Below are 21,891 nucleotides of genomic sequence, written 5' to 3' on the forward strand. Positions count from 1 at the left end.
GAAGGAAATCTGTTCTGTGACAGCAAGTGAAATGTCACATGGGTGGCACCTTAGGAGATGAGACGGTATGGATTCTACTGAGCTCAAGGTCCTCAAATTGAAGCTTTTCTGGAAATTGGTACTGCTCCCCCTTGTGGCTATTTAGACACATTGTAAATATGACTTCCGTACAAGGTTCTTTCTATGCTAAGATGTTAGGCTATTTAGCCCATTTTTTATCTTCTCTCCCATACACTTTTTAAGGAAAATGGATTGTGCCAAACAATTAAATACCATTTAAATGCCAAAGAAAACTTACTGTGGTAGAATCAAAAGAAAGGATGTCCACAACAGGGGGAGTAGAGGTCTGCAAATCGATTACATCAAGCTTTGGATTAATCTGTATATATACATTAAAAAAAGCTAATATTAGATTTTTATACCATAGGAAAGTGGATGCCATTTCTAATAATCTAGAGGGTATTTCCTAATATATTCTAAAATTAAAATATTCATATATTAGCATGGATACAAACATTTTAAATAAAATATTAGCCTATTAAATCTAACAATATATAAGAAAAGATCATTGTGAGCAAGTTGAATTTATCCCAGGAATAAAAAGTTGCTTTTACATTAGAAAATCAATGGGATTCACCTATAAAGGGATTTTAAAAATAAAATAAAATGACCCACCTCAAAAGATGCAGAAAAAAATCCTAGCCAGTTCAGTAAGACAAGAAAAGGAAATAAAAGCATTAAGATGTAAGAATTAGAACAGAAGAAATAAAAATTGTCATTCATATATAATTATCTATAAAGAAATCCCAAAAGAATCTACTGCTGAATCATTAAAACTAAGAGAGTTTACTAGATCCAAAATTGATATACAAAATCAATTACCTGTCTGTACTTCAGCACACAGAAAATGTAAATTTTTAAAAATCATAATTTACAATACCATAGAAATTTTTAAATACATCAGGAAAAAAGCCCAAAAATGCATATGACCTTTACAGAAAAAAAATAATAAAACTCACTAAATAGATCCCTGCCTAATACTACACACAAAGATGGACAGCAGATAAATTATAAACCTAAATGGTATGTTAAAACTATAAAGTTAGTAGAAGTAAATGTGTAAGAATATCTTTCTGGGGGGCTTCCCTGGTGGTGGAGTGGTTGGGAATCTGCCTGCCGATGCAGGGTACACAGGTTCAAGCCCTGGTCTGGGAAGATCCCACATGCCACGGAGCAACTAGGTCCATGAGCCACAACTACTGAGCCTGCGCATCTGGAGCCTGTGCCCCGCAACAAGAGATGCCACGATAGTGAGAGGCCCACGCACCGTGATGAGGAGTGGCCCCCGCTTGCCGCAACTAGAGAAAGTCCTTGCACAGAAACGAAGACCCAACACAGCCAAAAATAAATAAATTAAAAAAAAAAAAAAAAGAATATCTTTCTGACCCAGGGTAGAGAAGAACATCTTAAAAGCTGCAAAAGTAAAACCATCAGGCAAAAAATAAATATATTAAAAAAAAATTGATCCATCTGTTTACCCCAAAATTAAGGATTTCTGTTTAACAATGGTTACCACAAAGTTAACAATCAGATAATGGAATAGGAGGAGATATTATATCTGAAACTGAAAAAGGACAAATATCTAAAATATATAAGAAAAACCTACAAATCAATGTGAAAAGAAGAGCAATCCTAAGGAAAAAATTATAGAAAACCTAACAGTTATCTAGAATATGAAGAGATTTTCAGAAACATTAGTAGTAATTAGAAAAGGGACGATTAAAGCAAAATACCGCTTAACACCTACAAGATTGCAAAAGCTAGAAAGTTCAATGATGCTGACATTGTTTACAGCAACACTGTAATGGCAAAAACAAAAACAAACCACAGTCTTGCAGAAACTAACACAACATTGTAAATCAACTATATGTCAATAAACAGTAAATTAATTAGAAAAACAAACCACAATCAGAAATCTCCACCTGTTTATCAACAGTAGAATAAATGTATAATGGGAATTACTACTGTAGTAAATTCACTGGAATCCTATACAGCTGTGAAAATGAATGAAATACAACTATGTGCAACAACATATGAATGTATGAATTCAGAATTCATGCACATGAATCTCAGGATTTTAATGCTGATTTATATATTTATATATATATATAATATATAAATATATATTATATATATATATTTAATGCTGATTTATAGTAAAATATATGCAGTATGATTCCATTTATATAAAGTTTAAAACTATCCAAAATGAAAAAATATCTAAGTATTGATTCAATCATAAATAGTAAAATTTAAAAGAACAGCAAGGGGATAATTAGAGTGGTGACTACTTCTGAGGGAGATTATTTCAGAATTCAAAAAAACAAAAAAGGAAAGAAACCACATGATCACCATTTATTTACTAAACATTATGAATACAAAGAAGTAAACAAAGGGCAACAGAGATAGCAGAACTTGGTATCAAATAAATGCTACCAGCAAAAAGCATACTGGCGAACCTCAAAAGAGAAACTGTTGACTGAGCACTTAGTGAGAAAGGCTTCCCGTGGAGGAAACAGAGCTTATGATGGCTCCTTTAGAAAAGGTTTATAAAACAAAAGCAAAAAGAGAGAGACAGAGATGAGGTTACAAGCCTCCCTGAGCATAGAGGCAAACACAACTGCTGACACGATACTGCTGCACAGGGCAGTGGCGAGAGAGGGTGGCAAGGGTCAAATTGTGAGGGGTGAAGGAATTTGGGAAGGCAAAGAAAAACTGGAGGCTAAAATGTGCTTTAGAAAGATCAATCTGACAGGAACCTGTAGAGTGTCAAGAATAAAGTAGGGGTAACAGTGAGGACAACACTGCAACAGTCAGGGACTGTGGTAAGAGGAGTGGAATGATTTTAACGGCACTTATCAAGTTTGATGGGTACAGCTGTAGTTTTGGAAATATTAATAAGCATTTACATCTATCCAGCCACTTGTCTCAGAAGTAGAGGTGTATACTCCCAATAATCCCCACACTGCAGTAAAGAAGGAATTAGAACCATGCAGGACTATCTGCTTGGCCTGCCAACACCTATGTTTCTTTCTGGCCATTCCACAGAGCAGAACGCACAACCTTCTTCCTATCAGCTCTGAGTCCAGAGTTGAGGCAAAGATAAGAAACCTGAGGCTGACTCGCTTTCCTTTTAATCTTGGGCGAGCTGTCCAGAAAGAGTGCTTGCAGACACATTATTCTCATTTATCTACTGCCACCTAGTGTAGATATGAAATTGTTTACCAATGAAAAATACAATCTGGTTTTGCCATCTGAAACTGGAATTGCTCAAAAAAACACTAAATCACATGGAAACGGTCAGCATTTCTCATAGAGAAATCCTTGAGCTTCTATGGGCTGGGAAACTTTTGATGTAACAATATTTTACTGTATTGTACCACAGTTGCTGCCATATACATTAAATGGAGCAGGAAATTCTTACTAAGTAAAAGTTTACAGTCTTCTCTGCAAAGAAAATATGCTGAGGCAGTGACACTTACAGTTCAGGTCTTTGCAAGCTAACCTCCATGAATATTAACAGTACTGTCTATCTCTCCATTTTTATTAAAGGAAAGAATGCTTCAGTAACTACAGTTGCCTTGAAATGGGGTTGGCTGCCTTATGAGAGGCTGAGTTCTCCATCACTGAACAAGGGATTCATGCATGAGGGAGGGTTAGTATACATGACCTTACCAATACCATCCCACTCTGAGGTTCTGGTGTATCCATCATACTGAGGAGTCCATGAGCACAAACCCTGCTTCTAACAAATTCTGAAGGGCAAGAAGGGCAAGAAATATGCCCATCTTGTTCACTGTTGCACACTTTAAAGCTAGTACGATGTCCAATATCTGTTAACAGGATGAAATTAAATTTTTATTCTATTGAAGCACTGTTAAAGGTACAGAATGGAACCAGAGTGACTGGGTTGAAATTCTCATGTTGTTACTTACTAGCTTTAAGATTTAATTCACAGACTAGGAACCAAGATGGCGGAGTAGAAGGACATGCTCTCACTCCCTCTTGCGAGAACGCCAGAATCACAACTAGCTGCTGGACAATCATCGATAGGAAGACACTGGAACTCACCAAAAAAGATACCCCACATCCAAAGACAAAGGAGAAGCCACAATGAGATGGTGAGAGGGGCGCAATCACAGTAAAATCAAATCCCATAACTGCTGGGTGGGTGACTTACAGACTGGCGAACACTTATACCACAGAAGTCCACCCACTGGAGTGAAGGTTCTGAGCCCCACGTCAGGCTTCCCAACCTGGGGGTCTGGCAACGGGAGGAGGAATTCCTAGAGAATCAGACTTTGAAGGCTAGTGGGATTTGATTGCAGGACTTCGACAGGACTGGGGGAAACAGAGACTCCACTCTTGGAGGGCACACACAAAGTAGTGTGTGCATCAGGACCCAGGGGAAGGAGCAGTGACCCCAGGGGAGACTGAACCAGACCTACCTGCTAGTGTTGGAGGGTCTCCTGCAGAGGCGGGGGATGGCTGTGGCTCACCGTGGGGACAAGGACACTGGCAGCAGTAGTTCTGGGAAGTACTGCTTGGCGTGAGCCCTCCCAGGGTCTGTCATTAGCCCCACCAAAGAGCCCAGGTAGGATCCAGTGTTGGGTTGCCTCAGGCCAAACAACCAACAGGGAGGGAACCCAGCCCCACCCATAAGCAGTCAAGCAGAGTAAAGTTTTACTGAGCTCTGCCCACCATAGCAACAGTCAACTCTACCAACCACCAGTCCCTCCCATCAGGAAACTTACACAAGCCACTTAGATAGCCTCATCCACGAGAGGGCAGAGAGCAGAAGCAAGAAGAACTATAATCCTGCAGCCTGTGGAACAAAAACCACATTCACAGAAAGATAGACAAGATGAAAAGGCAGAGGGCTATGTACCAGATGAAGGAACAAGATAAAATCCCAGAAAAACAACTAAATGAAGTGGAGATAGGCAACCTTCCAGAAAAAGAATTCAGAATAATGATAGTGAAGATGATCCAGGACCTCGGAAAAAGAATGGAGGCAAAGATCGAGAAGATGCAAGAAATGTTTAACAAAGACCTAGAAGAATTAAAGGACAAACAAACAGAGATGAACAATACAATAACTGAAATGAAAACTACACTAGAAGGAATCAATAGCAGAATAACTGAGGCAGAAGAACGGATAAGTGACCTGGAAGACAGAATGGTGGAATTCACTGAGCGGAACAAAATAAAGAAAAAATAATGAAAAGAAATGAAGACAGCATAAGAGACCTCTGGGACAACATTAAACACAACAACATTCGCATTATAGGGGACCCAGAAGGAGAAGAGAGAGAGAAAGGACCCGAGAAAATATTTGAAGAGATTATAGTCGAAAACATCCCTAGCATGGAAAAGGAAATAGCCACCCAAGTCCAGGAAGTGCAGCGAGTCCCATACAGGATAAACCCAAGGAGAAACACGCCGAGACACACAGTAATCAAACTGGCAAAAATTAAAGACAAAGAAAAATTATTGAAAGCAGCAAAGGAAAAACGACAAATAACATACAAGGGAACTCCCGTAAGGTTAACAGCTGATTTCTCCACAGAAACTCTACAAGCCACAGGGGAGTGGCATGATATACTTAAAGTGATGAAAGGGAAGAACCTACAACCAAGATTACTCTACCCGGCAAGGACCTCATTCAGATTCTATGGAGAAATCAAAAGCTATACAGAGAAGCAAAAGCTAAGAGAATTCAGCACCACCAAACCGGCTCTACAACAAATGCTAAAGGAAATTCTCTAAGTGGGAAACACAAGAGAACAAAAGGACCTACAAAAAGAAACCCAAAACAATTAAGAAAATGGTCATAGGAACATACATATCGATAATTACCTTAAACGTGAATGGATTAAATGCTCCAACCAAAAGACAAAGGCTTGCTGAATGGATACAAAAACAAGACCCATATATATGCTGCCTCTAAGAGACCCACTTCAGACCTAGGGACACATTCAGACTGAAAGTGAGGGGATGGAAAAAGATATTCCATGCAAATGGAAATCAAAAGAAAGCTGGAGTAGCAATACTCATATCAGATAAAATAGACTTTAAAACAAAGAATGTTACAAGAGACAAGGAAGGACACTACATAATGATCAAGGGATCAATCCAAGAAGATATAACAATTATAAATATATATGCACCCAACATAGGAGCACCTCAATACATAAGGCAACTGCTAACAGCTATAAAAGACAAAATCGACAGTAACACAATAATTGTGGGGGACTTTAACACCTCACTTACACCAATGGACAGATCATCCAAAACGAAAATAAATAAGGAAACAGAAGCTTTAAATGACACAATAGACCAGATAGATTTAATTGATATTTATAGGACATTCCATCCAAAAACAGCAGATTACATTTTCTTCTCAAGTGTGCACAGAACATTCTCCAGGATAGATCACATCTCGGGTCACAAATAAAGCCTCAGTAAATTTAAGAAAACTGAAATCATATCAAGCATCTTTTCTGACCACAACGCTATGAGATCAGAAATCAATTACAGGGGAAAAAAACGTAAAAATCACAAACACATGGAGGCTAAACAATACGTTACTAAATAACCAAGAGATCACTGAAGAAATCAAAGAGGAAATCAAAAAATACCTAGAGACAAATGACAATGAAAACACGATGATCCAAAACCTATGGGATGCAGCAAAAGCAGTTCTAAGAGGGAAGTAGCTTTATAGCTATACAAGCCTACCTCAAGAAACAAGAAAAATCTCAAATAAATGATCTAACGTTACACCTAAAGGAACTAGAGAAAGAAGAACAAACAAAACCCAAAGTTAGCAGAAGGAAAGAAATCATAAAGATCAGAGCAGAAATAAATGAAATAGAAACAAAGAAAACAATAGCAAAGATCAATAAAACTAAAAGCTGGTTCTTTGAGGAGATAAACAAAATTGATAAATCATTAGCCAGACTCATCAAGAAAAAGGAGAGGACTCAAATCAATACAATTAGAACTGAAAAAGGAGAAGTTACAACAGACACCACAGAAACACAAAGCATCCTAAGAGACTAAGAGACTACTACAAGCAAATCTATGCCAATAAAAGGGACAACCTGGAAGAAATGGAAAAATTCTTAGAAAGGTATAACCTTCCAAGACTGAACCAGGAAGAAATAGAAAATATGAACAGACCAATGACAAGTAATGAAATTGAAACTGTGATTAAAAATCTTCCAACAAACAAAAGTCCAGGACCAGACGGCTTCACAGGTGAATTCTATCCAACATTTAGAGAAGAGCCAACACCCATCCTTCTCAAACTCTTCCAAAATATTGCAGAGGAAGAAACACTCCCAAACTCATTCTATGAGGCCACCATCACCCTGATACCAAAACCAGACAAAGATACTACAAAAAAAGAAAATTACAGACCAATATCACTGATGAATACAGATGCAAAAATCCTCAACAAAATACTAGCAAACAGAATCCAACAGCACATTAAAAGGATCATACACCATGATCAAGTGGGACTTATCCCAGGGATGCAAGGATTCTTCAATATATGCAAATCAATCAATGTGATACACCATATTAACAAATTGAAGAATAAAAACCATATGATCATCTCAATAGATGCAGAAAAAGCTTTTGACAAAATTCAACACCCATTTATGATAAGAACTCCTCAGAAAGTGGGCATAGAGGGAACCTACCTCAACATAGTAAAGGCCATATACGACAAACCCACAGCAAACATCATTCTCAATGGTGAAAAACTGAAAGCATTTCCTCTAAGATCAGGAACATGACAAAGATGTCCACTCTCACCACTATTATTCAACATAGTTTTGGAAGTCCTAACCACGGCAATCAGAGAAGAAAAAGAAATAAAAGGAATACAAATTGGAAAAGAAGAAGTAAAACTGTCACTGTTTGCAGATGACATGATACTATACATAGAGAGTCCTAAAGATGCCACCAGAAAACTGCTAGAGCTAATCAATGAATTTGGTAAAGTTGCAGGATATAAAATTAATGCACAGAAATCTCTTGCATTCCTATACACTAATGATGAAAAATATGAAAGAGAAATTAAGGAAACACTCCCATTTACCACTGCAACAAAAAGAATAAAATACCTAGGAATAAACCTACCTAGGGAGACAAAAGACCTGTATGCACAAAACTCTAAGACACTGATGAAAGAAATTAAAGATGATACCAACAGATGGAGAGATATACCATGTTCTTGGATTGGAAGAATCAATATTGTGAAAATGACTATACTACCCAAAGCAATCTACAGATTCAATACAATCCCTATCAAATTACCAATGGCATTTTTTAGGGAACTAGAACAAAAAATCTTAAAATTTGTATGGAGACACAAAAGACCCCGAATAGCCAAAGCAGTCTTGAGGGAAAAAAACGGAGCTGGAGGAATCAGACTCCCTGACTTCAGACTATACTACAAAGCTACAGTAATCAAGACAATATGGTACCGGCACAAAAACAGAAACACAGATCAATGGAACAAGATAGAAAGCCCAGAGATAAACCCATGCACCTATGGCCAACGAATCTACGACAAAGGAGGCAAGGATATACAATGGAGAAAAGAGAGTCTCTTCAATAAATGGTGCTGGGAAAACTGGACAGCTACCTGTAAAAGAATGAAATTGGAACACTCCCTAACACCATACACAAAAATAAACTCAAAATGGATTAGAGACCTAAATGTAAGACCGGACACTATAAAACTCTTAGAGGAAAATATAGGAAGAACACTCTTTGACATAAATCACAGCAAGATCTTTTGTGATCCACCTCCTAGAGTAATGGAAATAAAAACAGAAATAAACAAATGGGACCTAATGAAACTTCAAAGCTTTTGCACAGCAAAGGAAACCATAAACAAGACGAAAAGACAACCCTCAGAATGGGAGAAAATATTTGCAAATGAATCAACGGACAAAGGATTAATCTCCAAAATATATAAACAGCTCATGCAGCTCAATATTAAAGAAACAAACAACCCAATCCAAAAATGGGCAGAAGACCTAAATAGTCATTTCTCCAAAGAAGACATACAGATGGCCAAGAAGCACATGAAAAGCTGCTCAACATCACTAATTATTAGAGAAATGCAAATCAAAACTACAATGAGGTATCACCTCACACCAGTTAGAATGGGCATCATCAGAAAATCTACAAACAACAAATGCTGGAGAGGGTGTGGACAAAAGGGAACCCTCTTGCACTGTTGGTGGGAATGTAAATTGATACAGCCACTATGGAGAACAGTATGGAGGTTCGCTAAAAAACTAAAAATAGAACTACCATATGACCCAGCAATCCCACTACTGAGCAGATACCCTGAGAAAACCATAATTCAAAGAGTCATGTACCACAATGTTCATTGAAGCTCTATTTACAATAGCCAGGACATGGAAGCAACCTAAGTGTCCATCGACAGACGAATGGATAAAGAAGACGTGGCACACATATACAATGGAATATTATTCAGCCATAAAGAGAAACGAAATTGAGTTATTTGTAGTGAGATGGATGGACCTAGAGTCTCTCATACAGAGTGAAGTAAGTCAGAAAGAGGAAAACAAATATTGTATATTAACGCATGTATGTGGAACCTAGAAAAATGGTACAGGTGAACCGGTTTGCAGGGCAGAAGTTGAGACACAGATGTAGAGAACAAACGTATGGAAACCAAGGGGGGAAAGCCGCGGGGGGGTGGGGATGGTGGTGTGATGAATTGGGAGATTGGGATTGACATGTATACACTGATGTGTATAAAATTGATGACTAATAAGAACCTGCTGTATAAAAAAAATAAATAAAATAAAATTTAAAAATTAAAAAAAAAAGATTTAATTCACATGTGCCTCAGTTTCTCATGGGATAAATATGGTGCTTACTTTATAGAGTTTTAAGGAAGATTTAATGACAATTTGTGTAAGGCTATTAGAAAAATGTTGCATGTGTTAGATATTATTATTATTACTGCTTTTATTATTATGTAATCTCTGAAGAACAGTTTTTGAGGCCCAAAACAGTGTAGACATATAGCACAGCTAGAACTAAAATACAAAACTGATAAAGGAGTGGTCATTTTTTTAATCATAAATTATAATGTGTCAACCTTAATAGAAGGTTGAGATAAAACCCAATCTCAGACTCCAAGACTTAAATTGATCACTTGTAGTTTTCAACTATGAACCGTGGCCGGACTACCATAAAATATCATTATATAAATATTTGGTTAAGTTAAAGGAAGTTTTCCTTCCTGATCAATGTCATACAGAATTTCCTATGCAATGTGTAGATTAAGGTAATCTCAAGTGGCCATTACAAAATTAGAAGCCATCAAAACAATTATTTTATTAACAAATTCTTTTTAACAAACTAACCATTACCCCTTCCTACAATATTCGGCAACTCTCCTAGAATAGCTATTTTGATGCCTTTCTGTCACCAAGATCTACCACCATCTCTTAGAATGGCTCTATGTCTTCCCATCAAAATATGCAAAAGGGTAGGGAACTGCTTGGAGAAAAGTGGCAGGCACACACATTAAGTTAGTTCCTCCTTCAAGAAGGAAAGTTTGGTTTTGTCTGGGCGGCTGGACTATGCAGTCCAGCTCGTGACAGTCTGAAGAAGACAAAGTCAGCACGAATTAGTGATGTGCCATTGCGCAATGCAGGCAGGGTTAAGATACCTTGTTTTAAAAGTGGGCTTCTTTCCCACCAAAAAAAAGAAAGAAGTTGTTCTTATGTTTTAATTAAGACAGAGTGCCCAGGCCAGGAGCGTTACAAAGGCTCCGCAGTTACATGAGCAGAAAGGACAGAGGAGGGGTCTGACACAGCAAGGGAAAGGATTTCATGCTTCCTGCTTTCTTTCATGTGGCCTTCTTCTCTCATTTATTCTAAAAGCAATCTGGCTATCACCCTCTCTATCTGTGCAGGAATTAGTAATTTATATCTGTAGTCAGCTGGTACCCAAGGTCTAAGACTCCATAGGATTCCCCACCTTCAAACAAGTGATGACTTTAAGGCTGGCAAATGGATGGCTTTTGCAAAAGGCCAAATAATTTCACCCAGAAGACTGAGATTATATGTGATTCAAATGAGCCTCACAGAAAACACAATAAAATACAAATCATAGGAATGCTATGTTACTTCAAATTCAGAAATGAAACACTCGTGGTTACTGTAAAAAGAGAAAGCTGGGTAAATTAGATCATTTAGATGCCATTTATTTCACATCTTCTAATAATACATTTTTATTCCTTTAATCAGGAATTCTGACCTCAAAAAAAAAAAACGTTTACTAGTTTCCAAATATTTCCAAAGTAACATATGTAAGCTGACCTTGCCTAAAGCTTTGAAAAAAAAATCCAATCCATCAAATTTAGTATTTCAAAGTAAAATTTGCTAATCTTAAATGAGCACAGTACAACTTCTGATTCATACTATTCTATTCTAAATGATATTTAAAAATTTATAGTCTTTTGGCTCTATGAGGGATTCACAGACATTAAAGTCTTTAAAAAATAATTTGATATTTAATAATTATTTATTCATAATATTAAGGACGTTCTCTGTCCAGAAAACTTCACACCCTTGCTTTATTACAAGAGATTTTAAGGGGAGAAAAAAAATGAACAGTTGGTTGTTCATATGCAGAATCCTATATCATAAAATCTCTGGCATTTCATATCACACAATCTGAATTTTGACATATATTAAGTCATACTGTATACTTAAGCAGATAATAAATGTAAAGTGCCCAGGTAGTAACTGATATTTAATAAATGTTCAATACTCTCTATTATGTACTGGCATCTAGTAAGAACCAAGCCTTTTGGTAAATATGAAAAATAAAAATAGTAAGTAGAGTTGTAGAGAATATCTATGTGCACAATCTGTATACTCTCTCAGGACATTTCTCTCATCACTGTCCTGTATACAAGCCATATTTAGAGTGGTAAATCATAATTACTTGTTTGCGCTTAGGGAGACAGAGCACTGGTTCCCCCAATCATCTTCTGTAACTAAGAAAAGGGAAAGAAATGGATAACGACTCTTTATGAATTGGTCTCTGATCCCCTAGGATTAGAAACTGACATTCACTTTCTCAGAAGTGCCATTTTCTAAAATTTTTGTGGTAGATAAATGATAGATACTACAGTTGCTACTATAAGTTTATTTCAGTCCCCATTCAGTGAGTATGTACAGATAATTTAAACTGTACACAGAGGCTGACTTTCTTAAGGCAACAAACGTAATTCAGTCACAGTGTTCAAGATTCTGTATAGTGTAACTGAGGTGTAACTCCAAGATGAAAAGCCAGTTTTTAATAGATTTTTTAAGGGTATATGTGAAAAACATGGGTTGAGAGTGGCTCTGCATGGCCTGGGTCATCTTGACCTAGCCACAGAAAGCAACCCAGCTGGTTTTACTGCTTTCTGGCTGCACTGTCAGAGAAGAGCTACTCAGAGAACTTGTTGACAATTTAAAGAAAGTCTAGCACTCTTAAGTGAGCTGGGGCTGAGAGTAAATCACAGAGAAAATGGCTTGAGTCCCCAGTGCTGAGGCAGTGTGATGTCACGGAAGTATAACTGAATTAGGAGTAAGGAGACCTGGGCTCAGCCTGCAGCTCTGTCACCTACCACACTGGAAAGGTAGGTGGCCAAGCGGATGAGAGGGCAGCAGCAATGTGGCTGATCAGGCCCAGCTAAGCTACAGAAATACTAGAATAAAAAACACCAAGAGTCAATAAAACCAGCTTAGGTAAAACAAGAAAAGAAAACTCAAGTTAAAATATATTTCACATATATTTGATGTGAATGCATGGGATCACAGGGGATCAACAAATGCATCCATAATTGTAGAAACTGAAACAAAAATGTGGTGAACCACAAATTACATTACATTCTTTCTTTCAAAGAAACAAAAGAGGGGGAAATGATAATACAGTAAGTGGCATGAAGAAGTAGTAAAGCACAACGGTAAACACTTTATTTAGAAGGTCTGGAAAGATGGTCGGAAGTTGGAGAGGACAAAAATTATAGCAAAGAACTGAAAATAAACACTACCATTGAAAAACAAGGAAAGAAATCCCCAAAATGTGGCTAGATTAAACAAAATCTAAAAAACAGTGTAAAAGAGTTAAAAGTTTTAAAAACTTAAATTTATCCGTGCGTGCACATGCACACACACATACACAAAACCTGAGACTAAAAGAAATACCTGAGGTAAGAGAAAAGGCTAAGACCAAGGAAACCAAAATTAAAGAACTGACATGGGGGAAGGGACCCAGAGACCACAGAAGGGGGTCTGGAACCACAGCATGAGTAACAAGCAGGAGGTGGCTGTGAACTGCCACTCAGGAGTAATAGCTTAAGAATTTTAAAACATCTACGTGAAAAGCAAAGAAAGACTCTGCCAGTGATTGGAAAAAAAATTCAGATGAACAGATGATAGTGATTCCTGATATCTGCTCTTTCTGAGAGAAAAAAGAACTTAGGAAGAATAATGCAATGGGAATTCCCTGGCAGTCCAGTGGTTAGCATTCGGAGCTTTCACTGCTGTGGACCCGGGTTCAATCCCTGGTTGGGGAACGAAGATCCCATAAGCCAGCAAAAAAAAAAAAAAATCACGCAAAATGGAAAGAAATAGACTAATACCAGCAAAGTACCCAGCAAAGACAGAACTTTTTTCTTTGAAGAGAGTAGAACATTTAAATCTATAGGACCTAAGTGAACTTGCCAACAAAAATTTACAGCTAAATAGATAATTATATACTTGAAAATATATGTTGGCAAACAGTAAAATGGTCTCAACTATTAGGTTTAATGCTTAAGTCTCTTCTTTTTACTGTTCATAAGACCTTTTATTTTATTTTTTTGCTGTAAAAGGGCTTCAAGATACCTATTTCAATAACTGCTCTAAAAATTCTTGCCCTTCAGCCCTGTTCTCATCACAGCCATCACATGAGCTCCCTAAACATGTCTAGAATATGAAGCCAGCTCAGACTTTACTGTCATCAGAGGTCTTAGATTTGATTCCTCATTTCCATTATTATTAACACAATTTTTAAGTTTTATTTCTAAATCTTCAAGAAGCAAATATGAGCGACTTTAGTACTATTACACACTACCTTATTTATAGTTTTATTTTATTAGTGAAAATAATTGTTTCTTGAAGTGCTGCTGTTTTAAAGCAGAACTAGGTTTCATCTAATTAAGTATAATTTCAAGCATCTAGTTGACCAATAGCCCCAAAGTGTATGCTTAACAAATGGTAGGACAAATATGCACAAAGTACTCACTTCAACAGTTTCAATTTTTCCCTCCTGGGGATGTGGTGTCCTTGGGTAGATATCGAGAAGATGTGGTGGTGAATCAAAGTGTAATCTTTTGAGGTTTCTTTTAATAACATCTTTACAATTCAGTTCATCAAAGTTACTCCTCCATAATAAGACCTATAAAAATTAATCAGGTTTGCAGTTATTGATTTGCATGTACAAGCAGTAGAAGTAAATTTTTAAAAAGATGACTATATAGAATTGTCTCTCAAAATAGTCAGGAAGGCTAGATATATATTCTGACAACATTACATCTCAACACTTTTTTTTTTAAAGGGTGATAGGGAGAGATTTAGCATTTCAAATTGCCTTTATGTCCAGTTTAAAATTCATATTAAGAAAATAACTTATTACCTTAAAATCCTCTTTTATTTTTCCCAAAACCCAAAATCATGTTTTTGGCTTTACTGTCCACCTTATTCAATAAATCTGGCTCTGAATGACTTTTGGTCATTTCAAATAAATGCAGATTTGCTATACAAACAATTTAATTTTACCATCCTCAAGGAGCTTAATCAACATTTGAAAAACAAGGCATACAGACAATAGATTAGGCAATAATTCAAGTGAAAGGGCCACACCAATATTAGGTATTCAGTAAGTGTCAATTTTATGTATTATAATTAAGTGTAAAGATGAGCAAAAGAAAATAACTGCTTTTTGAGTTCCAAAAACTATCAGAACTGGCACTATTTCAGCTATGAGATAGCAGACTTCCTGGCACTAAATTAAAATATAAACTCATTGATAATCATCTTAACATATACAAACTAGCTGGTTGTAAAAATCTTAGCTGAGGTCTCAGATTCCATTCCCCTAACCAAATCAAAGAGGGAGCTGAGAGATTTACAAACCTGTGCATCTGCACCTCCTGATGTAAACAGTTCTCCACCTTTTGAAAATGTAACAGTGAAGACAGGCCCCTAAGAAATAAAGGGAGATAAAAGAAAAAATTACTTGGTAATGTGTTCTCATGGCCAAGAGGGCAGTGAGTATTACTTTTTCATCCTAACTTATGCAGACTATTTATGCAATGTCTTGAGAACATATCCAGCTGTTAGCAACTTATGCAGGCAAAGAGAATCAAAGAATCAACCCAATTACATGAAAACATCTATAAATGATACTAAATGAAAAAAGAGATACTAATAAAAATGAGAAAATACACTTTTCTCCCCTTTAAAGAAAAGCTTGTGCATAGGTAAGTTAGTAAGAATTTCTGTTAAGATTTTCTGGCTTTGGATTCTTTATTCAACAAATCACTAGCAGAAACTGAATGATAATTCTGTAGGTGATGGGAATGAGGCTGTACGAACAAAGCTCATTTCCTGACCACAACAGGCTTCGCCGAGTTCTCCCTTCATGTGGGCAACATTGAGCCACTCAAAGTTTTAAGAACAGGACATGGATAGAAGAGCTGTGATTGATGAAAATTGATATCACGATTGTGAGAATGATGAGTTGGAGTCAGAACAAATGGTTGCAGGCCAGTTAGGAAGTTACTGCAACTATCTGGGTGAGAGGTAACAGGAACATGAAGTTGAGCAATGGCTGTGGAGCTGGACAAGACTATACCCGGCACAGTCACAACATGACCTCTAGGTCAATTTTCAGTCAAGATAAGAGTAAACATTCCTCATTTCAAAAATATTAGTATACTGTTTGTTTTTAATATGTCCTTAATCTATGCAAGAAAATCTTGGGGGGAAAACATCTTATATTTTTCAAGTAGACCATCCCACAGACTCAGGTTATTATAGCCTCATAAACACCTTCACCTCCAGACTGTGAAAAATTCCATCTTCATGTGTAGTGCTTTTCTCTTAAATTATTTTATTTATCTTTTTTCTATTACTCTGTCCTTCTTCCATGGATATTTTAATCCTTGGCCACTTTTATTTGTTGTTCATCCAGGCTAAATCCATGGGTACACATATATCTGAGCTGGTTAGTGTCTATTTCTGCTTCACTCTAACACAGCTGCAGAACAAATGATAAAGCAAGCAGGAAGTCCGGCAGGATACATGAAGGCAGAAAAAAAAACTTCTCGCTTAGACCACAAAACCCATTCTATTTCTGGATATAAATAACTTATACTTGGTTAAAAGGAAGTACCTAGTACATCTTATTAAAAAAAAAAAGAGGATGCATTCTAAAAAATTTAGAGAAGTTTGAATATTTACCCAGAAAGGAAGGATAGTTTCTACATTTAAAGTTTTTCTTTAGTACATTATATACTAGTGAATATATGTGTGTGTGTGTGTGTGTGTGTGTGTGTGTGTGTGTGTGTGTGTGTGTGTGATTGAACAGGCTCAAAAAACAGCACCCCACTTCCCCACTGGGTTCCTAAAACAATTGAAAAATAAGACAAAAGAAATATTATCTTTCTTACTGATGAAGGCTTATAAAGAGAAAATGTGGCTTTATCTGTGGGCAACTGAGCTTTCTAGAACTGAATCCCAGAATGAGTCAGATTTGAGTACCCAGTCACAGGCAAGGCTGGACAAGGGCAGGCCTCCCCACAACAAATATCAGAGGAAAACCATACGGACAGGCACAGGCTCCCAAGAGTAGAGGGCATTGGGCTCGACTTGTCAAATTTCTCCTTCTAAACTCGCCAATCAGATTAGTGAAAGGAGAGAGTGAGGGGGTGTGGAGGCTAAGAGGGTCAAAGCTAGTGGGACAGCCTCCGCATGAGGGGAAAGATCAGAAGTAAGAAAAACATGTATCCATCACCATTTAACCAGTCAAACCTATACTACTTACTGAGGAAGACAGCAGTAGAGGGTTAAGTTAATGTCCACTGAAAGATACACATTGATTTGACATGAATTACAATAAATAATATTTATTTAAAGCTAAAAAATAATATTTATTTAAAAATAAAAAACATAGCCTTGGAAGCAAAAAAAAAAAAAAAGTTGTGATAGCAGCAATGGGTGCTACACTTGGAAAAATAATAAAGCCATATAATAAAATGGATCAAAACTTTTAAAGATATATTATTTAAGAAGCAAAAATCTTAGTGTTCATACCGTATGTCCTTGAAGTGTATATATGAGCCTTCCTTCTAAGAGGTCCAGAATCTTAAGCGTACCATCTGAAGAAGCAGTGATGAGATAGTTACCCGAAGGATGGAATGATACACAATTAACTCCACCGCTGTGAACTGATTTGTAGAAAATTAAAGCAAAAAGTTCAGAGAATAATTCTTAATTCTAGAGATGCCCCTTTACCCTATTAGCAATTCTAGGCTGAAAGCAAGAATCAATTAGGGGCAATGTCTCCACAGCAACCAAAATTCCACATAGCTCATGAGACAGAATAGCTTTATAAATGAGAGTGTGTCATGGAAGGATGATCTTAATAAACACATAACTATAAAATCTTCAGATATATTACCAATATAAGCAACCATTGATTACCACCAGCTCACATAAGGTATACATCTTAGCCTTAAACTAAATTTAATAACCAGTTAACAAGGACAAGGGGTGAAGAGTATGGAGATATATTTGGAGAAGGGCAGTCTTGCCAGCTTAAGAATTCATTTCTGGACAACCTCCTTCCAATAGGAGGCAGTATAACACAGCGATCAAAAGTTTGTTCATCACTGTATTTTATAAAAATGTACTTTATAAACAGAAAGTCCCATGTCAGTTCTATCAATATTTTAGCAAGTAACTTAGCCCCTTTAAGCCTCAGTTTCCTTATCTTTAAAGTGGAGGTAATAGTAATACCTCTTAGGGCTGTTGTGAGGATTTAGCAGTGTCTGCTACATTATAGTTATTAAGAAAGGGAAACGTGGATTTAATATACATCTAATATACACTAAGAAATCAATTCATTTCTCTTTTAACTTCAATATATGGGCACAGTGGGATGTTGTTTTCTACCAGTTATAACACCTATCTGTGCTCAGGTATCTCCTTCTGAGTCAATTTCTATCCTGGATTCTTATACAAAGCAGATAACCAAAGTTTGAAAATCTTACAGTAACCTTTTTTCTTTTCTTTTCTTTTTTTTTTTTTACAGCCCTGGCATCATTTTTAAGGTCGCTCTACCCCCTTCTGCAGGCTGGCCTCTATTCCAGCTCCTTGGACCATGCTGCTGATAGGGGCTAACTCTTCTCTAGTCAGTTCAAAGTCAGCTCATCTTTCTCATTAAGAGGGCCAAGCCACACTGAGAAGGATAGTCTGTCAGCGTAAGAACTTCCTAGAGGAGGCCATTTTACAACTGAATTTTGTTATGGAAATTGTTACCTTGATAATGCTGGAGTAACTTGTTCACTCTTATATCCCAGATTTTCACGGTATGATCAGAACCTGCTGAAGCTATGCATGTACCACTAGGGTTAAAATCCACAAAATTTGCAAACCTAGGAGGAAAGAATAAGATGGTCTAATATTTCGATTTCTCTTTCCTCTCATTTCTTTATTTGAATTGTAATAATTAAATGTCTCCTTAGCAAACTAACCCATATAAACGCAAAAAGAGAATGGACTTACCCTACAAAATCTGAGAAGTTATTAACACATTGCTTATTTGTGGTATCCCAGATTTTAATAGTTTTATCCTCACTACATGATACAATTAGTCTTCCATCAGGTGAAAACCTGGAAAGCATAAGAAAGATAATTTTTGTGGAAGGCTCCTGACAATCACCCCCACCCCCACCATGACATACACATGACATACATGTACATATTAAATACCATAGGCCAGTGTTAGCACACCACGCAGCAAACTCCTATTCTGCTACCAACATCTTTTCCAACTAAAAATAAGCACAACGAATGACACTGATAGACCATTAAAAAGACGAAAATATACTATATAGACTAACCAAGAGTCTTTTAACCTTTTATTCTTTTATATTTAAATAATTTAGTTTCATGGTAGTTTCTGTCTGAGGTCTGCACTGCTTCCAAGACAAGTACCTTGTTTTTTAAAAGTATTCTCTATTTCTTTCTACTGTCATTTTCCGGTGTTATCCATATGACCCAAGAGAGCATTTATTACTCATCCTACCAACCCTGCAGTGAGACTTTTTGTAAGAAAAGAACTGGTGTGTTGAGAATTAAAATTGAATGCTATCATCAACAAAAGAACCAACTCCCCAAGCCTGTAACTTCCTGGATTTGGGGAGGCCAGAGAGCTCCAACAGACTGAAAATAGGACAACTCATTTATACAAAACTGAAGTTCCTTCATGGACACACCTACTATCCGTACGCCCCATTAAAAAACAAATGAGAAAATTCTCAGACATCTTGTCTACTGCCTTTATACTCTCTTTCCCTTTAAAACCCATTCCAAGGTTCTTTTTCTCTCTTAAGTGCCTTTTTAGAATGGAGATAGAAAAGCAGAAGGCTGAAAAGAAAATGAAAAATTTTAGACTATTAAGAAACTATGGAGCAGAAGCAAGAAGAACTACAATCCTGCAGCCTGTGGAACAAAAACCACATTCACAGAAAGATAGACAAGATGAAAAGGCAGAGGGCTATGTACCAGATGAAGGAACAAGATAAAACCCCAGAAAAACAACTAAATGAAGTGGAGATAGGCAATCTTCCAGAAAAGAATTCAGGATAATGATAGTGAAGATGATCCAGGACCTCGGAAAAAGAAAGGAGGCAAAGATCGAGAAGATGCAAGAAATGTTTAACAAAGACCTAGAAGAATTAAAGAACAAACAAACAGAGATGAACAATACAATAACTGAAATGAAAACTACACCACAAGGAATCAATAGCAGATTAACTGAGGCAGAAGAACGGATGCATGACCTGGAAGACAGAATGGTGGAATTCACTGCTGCAGAACAGAATAAAGAAAAAAGAATGAAAACAGCATAAGAGACCTCTGGGACAACATTAAACGCAACAACATTCCCATTATAGGGGTCCCAGAAGGAGAAGACAGAGAGAAAGGACCCGAGAAAATATTTGAAGAGATTATAGTCGAAAACTTCCTTAACATGGGTAAGGAAATAGCCACCCAAGTCCAGGAAGCACAGTGAGTCCCATACAGGATAAACCCAAGGAGAAACACGCCGAGACACATAGTAATCAAACTGGCAAAAATTAAAGACAAAGAAAAATTATTGAAAGCAGCAAGGGACAAACAACAAATAACATACAAGGGAACCCCCGTAAGGTTAACAGCTGATTTCTCAGCAGAAACTCTACAAGCCACAGGGGAGTGGCATGATATACTTAAAGTGATGAAAGGGAAGAACCTACAACCAAGATTACTCTGCCTGGCAAGGATCTCATTAAGATTCGATGGAGAAATCAAAAGCTTTACAGAGAAGCAAAAGCTAAGAGAATTCAGCACCACCCAACCAGCCCTACAACAAATGGTAAAGGAACTTCTCTAAGTGGGAAACACAAGAGAACAAAAGGACCTACAAAAACAAACCCAAAACAATTAAGAAAATGGTCATAGGAACATACATATCAATAATTACCTTAAACGTGAACAGATTAAATGGTCCAACCAAAAGACACAGGCTTGCTGAATGGATACCAAAACAAGACCCATATATATGCTGCCTCTAAGAGACCCACTTCAGACCTAGGGACACATTCAGACTGAAAGTGAGGGGATGGAAAAAGATATTCCATGCAGATGGAAATCAAAAGAAAGCTGGAGTAGCAATACTCATATCAGATAAAATAGACTTTAAAACAAAGAATGTTACAAGAGACAAGGAAGGACACTACATAATGATCAAGGGATCAATCCAAGAAGAAGATATAACAATTATAAATATATATGCACCCAACATAGGAGCACCTCAATACATAAGGCAACTGCTAACAGCTATAAAAGAGGAAATCGACGGTAACACAATAATTGTGGGGGACTTTAACACCTCACTTACACCAATGGACAGATCATCCAAAATGAAAATAAATAAGGAAACAGAAGCTTTAAATGACACAATAGACCAGATAGATTTAATTGATATTTATAGGACATTCCATCCAAAAACAGCAGATTACACTTTCTTCTCAAGTGTGCACGGAACATTCTCCAGGATAGATCACATCTCGGGTCACAAATCAAGCCTCAGTAAACTTAAGAAAATTGAAATCATATCAAGCATCTTTTCTGACCACAACGCTATGAGATTAGAAATCAATTACAGGGGAAAAAATGTAAAAAACACAAACACATGGAGGCTAAACAATATGTTACTAAATAACCAAGAGATCACTGAAGAAATCAAAGAGGAAATCAAAAAATACCTAGAGACAAATGACAATGAAAACACGAAGATCCAAAACCTATGGGATGCAGCAAAAGCAGTTCTAAGAGGGAAGTTTATAGCTATACAAGCCTACATCAAGAAACAAGAAAAATCTCAAATAAACGATCTAACGTTACACCTAAAGGAACTAGAGAAAGAAGAACAAACAAAACCCAAAGTTAGCAGAAGGAA

The 21,891-nt window shown here is 36.8% G+C and overlaps 1 protein-coding gene across 4 annotated transcripts in view; it reads right to left on the reverse strand.

The window, feature by feature from the left end:
- POC1B (POC1 centriolar protein B) overlaps positions 1–21,891 on the reverse strand; it is a 147,748-nt gene that overhangs the window by 80,460 nt on the left and 45,397 nt on the right. For 3 of the 4 annotated variants that reach the window (XM_082351813.1, XM_082351811.1, XM_082351814.1), the window contains exons 5-10: positions 18,951–19,058; positions 18,705–18,820; positions 17,478–17,611; positions 15,297–15,365; positions 14,407–14,559; positions 299–379 (exon numbers count right to left, since the gene is read on the reverse strand). In XM_082351813.1, the coding sequence (XP_082207939.1) occupies positions 299–379; positions 14,407–14,559; positions 15,297–15,365; positions 17,478–17,611; positions 18,705–18,820; positions 18,951–19,058 (661 nt within the window). The remainder of the gene's footprint in view (positions 1–298; positions 380–14,406; positions 14,560–15,296; positions 15,366–17,477; positions 17,612–18,704; positions 18,821–18,950; positions 19,059–21,891) is intronic. The other variant, XM_082351812.1, reaches the window with a different exon arrangement.

This window comes from Balaenoptera borealis (genome assembly GCF_965194805.1).
Source record: "Balaenoptera borealis genome assembly, chromosome: 13".
Lineage (NCBI taxonomy): Eukaryota > Metazoa > Chordata > Mammalia > Artiodactyla > Balaenopteridae > Balaenoptera > Balaenoptera borealis.